Source organism: Vicia villosa, unplaced genomic scaffold (assembly GCF_029867415.1).
Source record: "Vicia villosa cultivar HV-30 ecotype Madison, WI unplaced genomic scaffold, Vvil1.0 ctg.000637F_1_1, whole genome shotgun sequence".
Classification (NCBI taxonomy): domain Eukaryota; kingdom Viridiplantae; phylum Streptophyta; class Magnoliopsida; order Fabales; family Fabaceae; genus Vicia; species Vicia villosa.
In genome coordinates, this window is record NW_026705286.1 from 426794 (window position 1) to 440763 (window position 13970).

General features: G+C 35.6%; 1 protein-coding gene across 1 annotated transcript; it reads left to right on the forward strand.

Annotated features, from left to right (window-relative positions):
- Positions 1–10515: 10515 nt before the first annotated feature.
- LOC131630049 (heat shock cognate 70 kDa protein-like) lies at positions 10516–13546 on the forward strand. Its single transcript, XM_058900844.1, has 3 exons — positions 10516–11074; positions 11282–11576; positions 11733–13546. Exons 2-3 carry the CDS (start codon positions 11357–11359, stop codon positions 13367–13369), a joined length of 1857 nt encoding a protein of 618 aa, XP_058756827.1. The 5' UTR covers positions 10516–11074; positions 11282–11356; the 3' UTR covers positions 13370–13546.
- The last annotated feature ends 424 nt before the right edge of the window (positions 13547–13970 follow it).

A 13970-nucleotide genomic window follows, 5' to 3' on the forward strand; every position in this document is an offset into this window, starting at 1 on the left:
AGAAGATATCTAACAGGGAAACGGCCCATGACATATATGAGTCCTTGAAAATGACTCATGAAGGAAATGCTCAAGTTAAGGAGACCAAAGCTCTTGCACTAATCCAGAAGTACGAAGCCTTCAAGATGGAGGATGATGAAGACATTGAGAAGATGTTTTCAAGATTTCAAACTCTGACTGCTGGATTAAGAGTTCTGGACAAAGGCTACACCAAAGCTGATCATGTAAAGAAGGTCATCAGAAGCTTGCCCAGAAGATGGGGCCCAATGGTAACTGCATTCAAGATTGCGAAGAATCTGAATGAAGTTTCTTTGGAAGAGCTGATCAGTGCCCTGAGGAGTCATGAGATTGAACTTGACGCAAATGAACCTCAGAAGAAAGGTAAGTTTGTTGCATTAAAATCTAATTTTAAAAAATGCACTAACGCTTTTCAGGATGAAGAAGAAGATTCTGAAGAATCAGAATCAGAAGAAGAAGAAGATGAACTGTCCATGATTTCCAGAAGAGTCAATCAACTCTGGAAAAGCAAGCATAGGAAGTTCAGGAGCTTCAAAAGCTCAAAGAAGCCTGAAAGAGGAGAATCTTCTGGAGGCAGAAGAAATGACAAGAAAAAGGTCGTGTGCTATGAATGCAATGAGCCAGGACACTTCAAAAGTGAGTGCCCAAAACTTCAGAAGGAAAATCCCAAGAAGAAATTTCATAAGAAGAAAGGTCTTATGGCAACATGGGATGATTCAGAATCAGAATCAGACTCTGAAGATGAGCAGGCAAATCTGGCACTAATGGCCACAATGGATGACGGATCAGAATCTACATCAGAATCAGATTCTGAAGAGGTATTTTCTGAACTATCTAGAGAAGAGTTAGTTTCCAATCTAACAGAACTTCTGGAACTCAAGTCTCAGATTAGTATCAAATACAAGAAGCTGAAAAAGCTATTTGAATTTGAAACTAAGAAGCTTGAAGTGGAGAATTCTGAACTGAAGGAAAAAGTTTTAAATTTATCCAAAAATACTGGATCTCCTTCTGTCTCTGAAAAATCTACTCCAAGTCTGAATAATATTCTGAAAGAATATGACTTAAGTTTCAGAAAGTTTTTGTCTAGAAGTATTGGCAGAAGTCAACTTGCTTTTATGATATATGCTGTGTCAGGAAACAAAAGAGCTGGCATTGGTTATGAGGGTGAAATCCCATACAAGCTCGAATATGTGGATGATATGAAAATATCATACAAGCCTCTGTATAACCAATTTAAATTTGGCCACTCCCATGATATTAGGCACACATCACATGCTCAAAGCTTTCACATAACACACACCAAGAAGCATGTGACAAAACCTAAGAAATATCATGGAACTCAGAACATAAACTATCATTCTGTTCCTCCTATTTCCTATAATGCTAAACCCAAGTTCAATCAGAACTTGAGGAAAACTAACAAGAAAGGACCCAAGAAGATGTGGGTACCTAAGGAAAAGATTATTCCTATTGCAGATATCCTTGGCTGCAAAGAAGGAAAAGCACAACATGTCATGGTACCTGGACTCTGGGTGCTCGCGACACATGACAGGAAGAAGGTCTATGTTCCAAGACCTGGTGCTTAAATCTCCTGGAGAAGTGAAGTTTGGAGGAGATCAGAAGGGCAAAATTACTGGCTCAGGAACTATAAAGTCTGGTAACTCTCCTTCTATTTCTAATGTTCTTCTAGTAGATGGATTAGCTCATAACTTATTGTCCATAAGTCAATTAAGTGACAATGGTTATGACATAATCTTTAATCAAAAGTCTTGCAAGGCTGTAAGTCAGAAGGATGGCTCAATCCTATTTACAGGCAAGAGAAAGAACAACATTTATAAGACAGATCTTCAGGATCTTAAGAATCAGAAGGTGACTTGTCTTATGTCTGTTTCTGAAGAGCAGTGGGTCTGGCACAGGAGATTAGGACATGCTAGTTTGAGAAAGATTTCTCAGATTAACAAACTAAATCTTGTCAGAGGACTCCCTTATCTGAAATACAAATCAGATGCTCTTTGTGAAGCATGTCAGAAGGGCAAGTTCTCCAAACCTGCATTCAAGTCTAAGAATGTTGTCTCTTCCTCAAGGCCGTTAGAACTTTTGCACATTGATCTGTTTGGCCCTGTCAAAACAGCATCTGTCAAAGGGAAGAAATATGGATTAGTCATCGTTGATGATTATAGCCGCTGGACATGGGTAAAGTTCTTGAAACACAAGGATGAGTCTCATTCAGTGTTCTTTGAATTCTGCACTCAGACCCAAACTGAGAAGGAGTGTAAAATCATAAAGGTCAGAAGTGATCATGGTGGTGAATTTGAGAACAAATTCTTTGAGGAGTTCTTCAAAGAAAATGGTATTGCCCATGATTTCTCTTGTCCTAGAACTCCACAACAAAATGGAGTTGTAGAACGAAAGAATAGGACTCTACAAGAAATGGCCAGAACCATGATCAACGAAACCAATATGGCTAAGCACTTCTGGGCAGAAGCAATAAACACTGCATGTTATATTCAGAATAGAATCTCTATAAGACCTATTCTAAATAAGACTCCTTATGAATTGTGGAAGAACAGAAAGCCCAACATTTCATATTTTCATCCTTTTGGATGTGTTTGTTTTATTCTGAACACTAAAGATCATCTTGGTAAGTTTGATTATAAGGCACAAAAATGTTTCCTTCTTGGATATTCTGAACGCTCTAAAGGCTACAGAGTATACAATACTGAAACATTGATTGTAGAAGAATCAATCAATATCAGGTTTGATGATAAGCTTGGTCTTGAAAAGCCAAATCAGTTTGAGAATTTTGCAGATATTGATATTGATATCTCAGAAGTTGAAGAACCAAGAAGAAAAGTTTCAGAAGCTGAAAACCAAAGAAGCAAAGAATCAGAAGATCAAATTGCTGCATCCTTGGAAAATCTGAGAATTTCTGAAGAACCAACTATCAGAAGATCATCTAGACTCACATCTGCTCACTCAGAAGATGTCATTATTGGAAAGAAAGATGATCCTATCAGAACAAGAGCATTCCTCAAGAACAATGTTGAATGTCAATTAGGTCTGGTTTCTCTGATCGAGCAAACTTCTGTTGATCAAGCTCTAGAAGATACAGACTGGATAATTGCCATGCAAGAAGAGTTAAATCAGTTTTCAAGGAATGATGTTTGGGATCTTGTTCCAAGACCTAAAGGATTCAATATTATAGGAACAAAATGGGTTTTCAGAAACAAGCTGAGTGAGAAAGGTGAAGTGGTAAGAAACAAAGCCAGACTGGTGGCTCAGGGTTATAGTCACCAAGAAGGGATTGACTATACAGAAACCTTTGCACCAGTGGCCAGGTTAGAATCTATTCGTCTATTAATTTCTTTTGCCACTCAACACAACATCACTCTTTGTCAGATGGATGTTAAGAGTGCCTTCTTAAATGGTTACATAGATGAAGAAGTTTATGTCCATCAACCTCCTGGTTTTGAAGACTCCATGTCTCCAAATCATGTTTTCAAATTAAAGAAATCATTATACGGATTGAAACAAGCTCCTAGAGCTTGGTATGAACGTTTGAGCTCTTTCCTTCTGGAAAATGGTTTCACTAGACGAAAAGTGGACACTACTCTCTTCTGTAAAACATTTAAAAAGGATATTTTAATTTGTCAAATATATGTTGATGATATTATTTTTGGAACATCTAATGCTACACTTGGAAAGGAGTTTGCTGAGTCTATGCAGGCTGAGTTTGAGATGAGCATGATGGGTGAACTCAAGTATTTCCTTGGGATTCAAATCAATCAAACATCAGAAGGAACGTATGTTCATCAAACCAAGTATGTGAAAGAACTTCTGAAGAAGTTTAATCTTTCTGACTGCAAAGAAGCCAAAACTCTTATGCATCCAACATGCATACTAGGTAAGGATGAGGTAAGTAAGAAGGTAGATCAGAAGTTGTACAGAGGTATGATTGGATCTCTTCTATATTTAACTGCTTCTAGACCTGACATTCTGTTCAGTGTTTGTTTGTGTGCTAGATTCCAATCAGATCCTAGAGAATCTCACTTAACTGCTGTTAAGAGAATTCTAAGGTATTTGAAAGGTACTACTAATGTTGGTTTAGTCTACAGAATATCTGAAGAATACAACTTAGTAGGATTCTGTGATGCTGACTATGCTGGAGATAGAATTGAAAGGAAGAGTACTTCTGGAAGTTGTCAATTTCTTGGAAGTCACCTAATCTCCTGGTACAGCAAGAAGCAAGCAACCATTGCTCTTTCAACAACAGAAGCAGAATATGTTGTTGCTGCTAGTTGTAGCACACAAATGCTCTGGATGAAAAGTCAGTTAGAAGATTATCAAATATTTGAGAGTAACATTCCTATCTTCTGTGATAATACTTCTGCTATTTGTTTATCTAAGAATCCTATATTGCATTCAAAAGCTAAACATATAGAGATTAAACATCATTTCATAAGGGACTATGTTCAGAAGGGTGTCTTATCTTTAAACTTTGTGGATACAGACCATCAGTGGGATGATATCTTTACAAAACCCCTGGCTGAAGATAGGTTTACATTAATTCTGAAGAATATCAATATGGATCTTTGCCCAAAATGAGAAGATGAGAAAATCTTATGTATGGCTATCTTCTGAAATGAGAATGGATTAATCTTTTATAAGAGGTTCTGTTTTTAAATCAATTAGAAGTAGTGACTCGTTTATTACTAACGTTTCATTGTCTAAGTTGATTCAGAATATCTTTTAAAGTAAAACAGCTGTATCTAGCTTTCCAGATAGTAACACGTGTCTACCCTATTTGGACAAACATGCGTGCAGTTGAGGAGGCGCCTTTCCTAGGTAACTGTTCTATCACTTCATTTGTCATAATTTCTCTCTCCTCTTGTCACGTAACATTAAATGCCATTCATCATTTCTTTTATTTTCTTTTTCGTTTTTATATCCGTCAAACATTTCCCTTCCCTAGAACGTTTCCTTCCCCACATTTCCTCTATTTATTTCTCTATTTCTTTGCATTCTTCAATCAATCTTTGCGCTCTCTCTCTTTCTCTCACTTTTCTATGAATATCTTTTGCGTAAACCCTAGTTCATTCTTCATCGATCTAGCGTTCATCATGAATCCTTCGCCTAGTTCCCTTCATCAAAACTTTAAACCAGTTGAAGAAACTAAGTCTCAAAAGTGGCTGATCTATTTGAATAGAACGAATGGAAGGGTTAATCGGTTACAGGATGAGAAACATATCTCGGGATGGCATTCCAAGTTTTTCTCAAGTCAGATCTCTTCTTTGATGCTGTTATCAACATTTGTCCAAAGGAAGAAGACTTTCTTGAGATATTGGATGAAGTTAGGTTCCATAAGGACTTAACTTCTATGTTAAGGGAAAGCCCATCTGAGAATACGCTCTCTCCTGGTGAACTGTTCTCAGTTCCTCCTTTGTATTCATTTACTTCTTTCTCTGGGAGCTGCTCAGGCATGCAGAGTTTCAAGATTTGATGACCAAGCAAGAGCAAGAACAACACTGGGATTCATGATATACTGGCTTAGATTAGGACTAGGCTAGGGTTGTAGTCTTTGTGTCCTTGTAGTTTTCTTTGCTTGTTGCACTTGTGTATCAGCATATATCTTCTGTAACTCTGTTTGGTTAATCAATGAAAAGCTTATTCTGCATAACTCTTGTACTTCTGCTTGTTTTATCAATGATTATTTGTTTTTCTTTCCTTTGTCGAATGCTTACATCTGAATCTTTTACATCTTTTTTGATGTTATGACAAAAAGGGGGAGAAATAGTGATAAATGATTTGATTTATATTAGCAGTTGCCGGGAAGAAAGCCCCCACATTTCTAACAGAAGCTGCAAGCTTCATATGTTTCTAAGTTGTTTTGCAGGATTGAAAGCTCAACATTAGAAGCAAAATCATGAGGAATCGCAAATTCTGTAAAAGGAATATGCTCATGGAAACTGAAGCAAGCTGAGTGCTATGAAGCTTCAGAATCAGAAGCAAGAAGGAAGAATGTTCAGATATTCTGATGATAGAATATGTTCTGATACATTCTATATGGCTTATATGGCTCTGATACATATTATGTGTTCTGAGACATATTTTATGTTCTGATTCATTCATGCTGACTTTTGTCGTTTAGTTTTGTTCTGTAACATTTCAGGATGTAGAGATGCTCTGATGATGCTCTGGTACATTCAACAATGTTCTGATACAATCTAGCATGAAGTGATGTAAGAAGAAATTCAAGCTCTGAAGCTGTCCGATGGAAGCAGAAATCAGAAGCTGTGAATGTTCTGAGGATCAAAGAAATTCAAGTTCTGAAGCTGTCCGATGGAAGCAGGAATCAGAAGCTGTGAATGTTCTGAGGATCTAAAGAAATTCAATGCTCTGAAGCTGTCCTATGGAAGCAGAAATCAGAAGCTGTGAATGTTCTGAGGATCTAAAGAAATTCAATGCTCTGAAGCTGTCCTATGGAAGCAGAAATCAGAAGCTGTGAATGTTCTGAGGATCTAAAGAAATTCAATGCTCTGAAGTTGTCCTATGGAAGCAGAAATCAGAAGCAGTGAATGTTCTGAAGTTCAAGCATATGTGAACGTCTCTACTGAAATACTCAGGGAAGTCTTTTATTTATAAAATTCTTCTAGTATTAATTTCAGGGGGAGATTATTCATCTTAGGGGGAGATTGTTAATCTCAGGGGGAGACACATTCACATTATGTTTATATGCTTATGCTATAACTGTGTAATTGTCTTTTGCCGTCTGTTATTCTGATTGCAAATTCATATCATTTATATATGTTTTTGTCATCATCAAAAAGGGGGAGATTGTTAGAACAAGAATTGTTCTGATCAATAATCTTAGTTTTGATGATAACAATGTATATGAATTTTGCTCAAGATAATGTGGTACTCTAATCCTATGCAATTTCCTTTTCAGGAAATATATAAAGAGTATGCACAAATCAGCGCTAAGAAGCTTTGACTCAGAAGGTTCAGTATGCAACTTCAGCACATGGTCTGGCAAGACATCAGAAGATGGTCAAGCAGAATCAGAACATGGTCTATTAGAAGCATCAGAAGAACTTGAGTTCAGAAGCAGAAGCACTGAAGTCATGGAATCACGCTCAGAAGCATATCAAGATTAGAAGATCAGAAGATGTTCTGCACCAAGCTGTTTGTACTCTGATAATATTCAACGTAGTATTTACAAAGAACAAATCAGAATCAAGTACTAGATGGCAGGCTACGCTGACTGACAAAAGGAACGTTAGAAGCTATTAAAGGCAATGTCAGTAGTCACAGCAAAAGCAAGGCTCGAGGTAGTTGACAAAACAGTGAAACATTAAATGCAATACTGTACGGAATACGCAAAGCATTAAATGCTCCCAACGGTCATCTTCTCAAACGCCTATATAAATGAAGTTCTGATGAGAAGCAAGGTTACCAATTCTTGACAATTTCTGTGAATATTAACTTGCTGAAATGTTGTTCAACTAAAAGCTCAGAAACTTCATCTTCATCAAAGCTCACTACATTACTGTTGTAATACTTTAGTGAGTCTAAGCTTAAATCTGTAAGAGAAATATCACAGTTTGTGATTATCGCTTTTAAGAAGCAATTGTAATACTCTTAGAATTTGTTTACATTAAATTGTAAAGGACTAGAGTGATCGGGTTATGATCAGTATACTCTAGAGAAGTCTTAGAAGGTCTCTAAGCAGTTCTTCCTAGAGTGATCAAGTTGTGATCAGAAGACTCTAGAAGACTTAGAAGTTGTCTAAGTGGAAAACCATTGTAATCTCGTGTGATTAGTGGATTAAATCCTCAGTTGAGGTAAATCACCTTGTATAGGGTGGACTGGAGTAGTTAGGTTAACAACGAACCAGGATAAAAATACTTGTGCAAATTATTTTTATCTTACGAGTTTTTGAAACTACACTTATTCAACCCCCCCCCCCCTTTCTAAGTGTTTTTCTATCCTTCACCCCTCCCTAAAATCTCAATTCACTTAAAATCTCAATTTTGCCTTTTTCACTTCTTTAGCTATTATCCTAAATATTTTAGCCATAAGCCTTAACCTTAGATACAAACCTTAGGAACGGGTTGAGGGTGCCTAACACCTTCCCTCGACCTGATTATAATAATCTTACCTCGATCTCTTAACTGCGTAGGGTTTCCTATTCGCCCTTCAGAATAGGTGGCGACTCTAAATCTTTAATTTTTAGGGCAGGTTGCTACAACTATGTTTGTGAGTTTGGAGTGGGGGGCTTTGGAAAATAGGAAGAATTAAGTTAAAAGGATAAAAAGGTTTTGGGTATGAGAGTTTTTGAAGATTTGAGTTTATTCATAACACCAACCAAAAGCCCCATAAAATGGGGAACTCAAAATCTAAAGAGAATTTCTTTATTGACCCTAGCGAAATTCCCAAGTTGCCCCTACTTCGGAGATGTATCTCCGGAATATTTTTTTTAGATTTTTCCAAACTTCGGAAATGCACTTCCGAAAACGCCAAATGCGGGGTGTTTTCGGATATGCACTTTCAAAAACACCTTTTTCACATTTTTTGGGGTTTTCGGAAATGCACTTTTGAATTATGCAGAAATTGTGTTTTTTTTTATGTTTTTCTTAACAATCCTGTATTTTTAATTAAACGAAAATGCCGAATAAAATAAACGACATATCAACATAAAATACTAATATAATAAATACAATCTGAATAATATATACAAGCCGAATAAAATAGTAATAGTGTGCGAAATACAAGTCAAATACAAGAAAAATAATCCGGAACCCCTACTGTGTATGCCTAACCCTCTCTCCCTGGGACCTCCTCGGCCTCCTATATGCCGCTGCACGGCCCGCATCACCGACCATCCTCTCCACCACGGCGACTACCTCTGGACCGCCCTGATCAATGATACCTCGCTCCAACGCGTCCCGCCCAAGCATCTCTATCCGCTAGCATATCGGCAGGAGATTAATGGCATGACAGACCCCAAAACACTTCAAAATAAGTTTTTATGCTTCTAAACAACCCTAAAGACTACTAACAACCTACCCCAATATCATTTTTCTAATTTCTAACAACCCTAACATGCATTTCAATCATAGATCTAAAGTTTTAGAAACTTACAAATTGAAGGTGATTGAGATGCTTTTGAATGTAGTAGAACAAGTAGATGGAGCCTTTGATGAAGCCTTGGAAGTTGGTTTGCAGAAAATCTCAGAGAGGTTGAGTTTGAAATTGGTCTAGGTTAAATGATTTTGGTGGTGGGGGACTGTTTTCTTTAAACTGTAAAACGCGCAGTATTTCGGAAATGCACTTCTGAAATGGTGTTTTCGGATATGCATTTCCGAAATTAAAAAAATTTGAAAAAAAAAAACGTTTTCGGAGATGCATCTCTGAAAACACATTTTTTTGTACTTCAGAAATGCATTTTTAAAGTACAGGAGCATTTAAGGGTTTTCACCAAGGATAACCAAGAAGATAGGGGTCAATAAAAAAATTTCCAATCTAAAATACATGTGGGCTGGTGTGGAAAGACTTTGAGATCATTAAACAGTAGGCCCAAAATTATTATTTTAAAATTTTTATTAAATAATTCTCAAATAAAAAATAAATTTGAAAATAAAACTTGTCTTACATAATGTTCAAAATATAATTATAAAAATATAATCATAAAAAAACTTAATTAAAAAAATTATCAATAAAAAAACTATTCTGCCATTAAAATTGTTTTTCAAATAAAAAAATTGTATTGTTTAATTGGATACATAAAAGTGAGTTATTTATAATGTAAAAATATTTTACATTGCGTTATTTCTTTTCTCTTAATAAAAAATCTCATAAAATATATTAATATTTAATTTATTAAATTATTTATCTAAATTAGAACATACTTTAATCCCTTATTAACATTGTTTATTAAAAAATAAATTATACAAAAGTTATTTAAATTATATAAAAAAAAAATCAAATAGTACTACATAGAACTTCTTCAACACGTTTGAGCGAGGTGAAATCAAAGGAAAGATTTTGTTTTTCTTTCACATTTCAACCAAGGTAAACGTTATTCTTCCTTTCACTCTTACTACACCTCTTACTATTTTTCAACCAGGTAACAATTTTTTTCAACACTTAGCCACAAATGTTGAATAACTTCCTCTGGTTTCTTTTTTTTTTTCCATTCCTAAAACCAAATAGAATGTAAATGACACTATTACATGTGTTATCAAAAAAAAAAACTTACATTTATGTAAATATTAGGGTAAATTTCAATCTGATTCCTTTTAAGAGTAATGTTGTGTTCTTCATTTTGTTATGTTCTTGCTCACAAAACAATTGTTCCGTGTTTCTTTCTGTTTTTTGTTTAGTTCTTTTATTGCCATAAACTTGAACTTCCTTAACTATTGAGTATGATGGTCTCTTTAATTTTGTGTATTTTTCTATTATTGAATGTTGTGTGCAGAAACTAGTAACTGTTAGTAACGGTTATGTAACTTCTTTGTAACTGCTTAGGTAGTTAGAATTATAAATATAGGGTGAAAGGGAAAAGGGAGGGCATCTAGTATTTTATATGTTGGTTGGTTTGGGAGAGACTAGGCTCTCTAATTCATAGAGGTTGTAAACAGTTTGTATTTTATATCAATTCAATAACTGCCTTGCTGGAAGTTACATCCACAGGCTTTGTTCCTGTATTCTAGAGTTTCCATGCTTATCCTATACTCACATGTTCATCATAACCCTAATATCTATGATTGCAGTACCAATTCTCTAGTATATTGTCCTAAGTAAACAATCACAATACCAGTTTCTATCAAGAAGATGCTGCCAACAATTTAAGGTAGATAATCCATGTCACAATTGTTTTTGGGGCAGCAGGATAGGAATGGTAGGAAAGAGTGCAAATTGGTGATAGAGACTTAAAGTGAAATTGTTTGGAAGCTAACCAAATGATGGGATTATGCAAAGAATTTTTCTGTTATAGTATATTCGAACCTATTTTATAGGAGCATTCTTCTATTGGGAATTTCAATGTCTGGTTGATGTAAGATATTAATTTAGTATTTGTATTGTGTATATTAGTATGATTTGGCTTTGATGATCAAAACTAGATCATCAAAGCCAAACATCAATTCATGAACTGATGTTTGGCTTTGATGATCTAGTTTTTTGCTTAAATGATCATATCAGTGAGAACCATGATCTGATGTACTAATGTTTTGATTTGAATACTTTTTATACTACTATACAGACTCTATCTTCCAAAGATTGAAGTCAATTCAAATCTTCTCCACAAACGGTTTCATTCACTCGAAGTTGAAACATAATGGCAAAAAAATATGAGGGAGCTGCTATTGGAATTGACCTTGGCACGACGTACTCATGTGTTGGAGTGTGGCACGAACAAAACGATCGTGTTGAAATCATACACAATGATCAAGGAAACAAAACAACACCTTCTTGTGTAGCTTTCACTAATAAACAAAGGTTGATTGGCGATGCTGCCAAAAATCAAGCTTCCTCTAACCCAACCAACACTGTCTTTGGTAATCCGTTTATTTTTCTTGTTCACCATTGTTTACTTTTTAGCTATAATATTACTATACTGTTTTTTCTGTTTTCTGTTATGTTTATTACTATTAGTTGATATGTAAATGAAAATAGGAAATATAGGAAGTAAACTTGCCATGAATGTTTTGCAGATGCAAAGAGGTTAATTGGAAGGAAATATAGTGACTCCATTGTTCAGAATGATCTATTGTTGTGGCCATTTAAGGTTATTCAAGGTGCTAGTGATAAACCTATGATCCTTGTGACCTACAAGGGGGAGGAGAAACAATTTGTTGCTGAAGAAATATCAGCTGTGATTCTCATGCAGATGCGAGAGATTGCAGAGGCATTTTTAGAGTCACCTGTTAAGAATGCAGTGATTACTGTACCTGCTTATTTTAATGATTCACAACGTAGGGCCACTAAAGACGCAGGTCATATTGCTGGTCTCAATGTAATTCGGATAATCAATGAACCAACTGCAGCAGCTCTTGCATATGGCCTTCAAAAGAGAGTTAACTGTGTTGATCAAAGAAATGTTCTTATCTTTGACCTTGGCGGTGGAACTTTTGATGTGTCGATTCTCACAATTAAGAATAAGGACTTTGAAGTCAAGGCCACTGCCGGAGACACTCATTTAGGAGGTGAAGACTTTGATAACAGAATGGTGAATCACTTTGTGAAGGAGTTCAAGAGGAAGAACAAAGAGGATATTAGTGGAAACCCAAAAGCTTTGAGGAGGTTGAGAACCGCTTGTGAGAGGGCGAAAAGGACACTTTCTTACGACCTTGAGACCACAATCGACCTAGATGTTATACATCAAGGTATTGACTTTGCTTCGTCAATCACTAGGGCCAAGTTTGAGGAATTGAATATGGACCTCTTTGAAAAATGTATACACAGTGTTAATAGTTGTCTTGCTGATGCTAAGATGGAGAAGAGTAGTATAGATGATGTTGTCCTTGTTGGTGGGTCTTCTAGGATTCCCAAAGTGAAGCAATTATTGCAGGACTTTTTCAAGGGGAAGGAATTATGCAAGAGCATCAACCCTGATGAGGCTGTTGCTTATGGAGCAGCTGTACAGGCTGCTTTGTTGAGTGAAGGCTTTAAAAATGTTCCAATCTTGGTGCTGCGTGATGTTACGCCGTTGTCACTTGGTATCTCAACATACGGAAATATTATGAGTGTGGTGATTCCTAGGAATACTTCTGTACCATTCAAGAAGACACAAGGTTATCTAACAGCTTTAGATAACCAATCTTCAGTCCCAATTAAGGTTTATGAGGGTGAAAGAGTTATTGCAACCGAGAACAACTTGCTTGGTTTGTTCGATCTCAAAGTTCCACTTGCTCCTAGGGGGCTTCCTCTCAAAGTATGCTTTACTATAGATGCAGATGGTATATTAAACGTATCGGCAGAGGAAGAAACCAGCTGTTATAGAAATGGTATCACTATAACGAATGAAAATGGTAGGCTATCAAGAGAAGAGATTGAGAGAATGATCCAAGAGGCCGAGAATTTCAAGGCGCAAGACATGAAGTTCAAAGAGAAAGTTGAAGCAAGAAATGCTTTGGAATATTATCTCTACACTGTAAGGAAAGTAATGAAGGATGATTGTGTAAGTTCCAAGCTCAACCCTGTTGACAAAGTGAAGATTAATTCTGCAATGATAAAGGGAGAAAGTATGATTGATGATAACAACCAGGAGGATACGTTTATGTTTGTGGATTGTTTGAAGGAGCTTGAGAGCGTCTTTGAATCTGCTATGAACAAAGTCAACAAAAGTTAGTCAGATGAGGAAAGAAATTCCGATTCCTAATGATAGTTTTTGTTATTTGATTTGCTTCCTGATGTATAATGTCAGAGCTTCTTGTTCCGCATTTTAATCTTGTGATTGTTTGAATTAGTAGACTGCTGTGATTGAAACACGCAAAAATCTATGACATAACTAGTATTTTGATTTTAATTTGTGTTGCTGATTGACCTTTCGAAATTGAGTCTCATATCTAATAATTCATATGGTACATACATGGCTATGGGCCAGTTTGTTTCAACTTTAAAAAAATGGATTTTTTCTTTGTATTTTTGAAAATAGATTTTCTAAAACCGTTTTTTAAAATATTACAAGTTTTTTTATATTCGTTTTTTCTAAAATAAAACACTTAATTTGACATCCTATAACATAAACATACATAATTGAAGACCAAAACTTAGTCAAAATCATAATTTTTTCAAAAAGTTGTATTTCAAAAATGATTATGAAAATCTATTTGAAATAGCTTCAAAACTAAGTGATTTTTTGAAATTTTGGTATCCAAATTTTTTCCCCATAAATAGATGAAATATCTAAAATCACATTTTAAGAATAACTATTCAAACAAAATTTCCAT

Excerpts from the sequence above, each read along its gene's own strand:
- LOC131630049 (XM_058900844.1), top strand. The coding sequence starts at position 11,357 with ATGGCAAAAAAATATGAGGGAGCTGCTATTGGAATTGACCTTGGCACG. Across the intron at positions 11,577-11,732 it reads CCCAACCAACACTGTCTTTG|ATGCAAAGAGGTTAATTGGA; the intron begins GTAATCCGTTTA and ends AATGTTTTGCAG.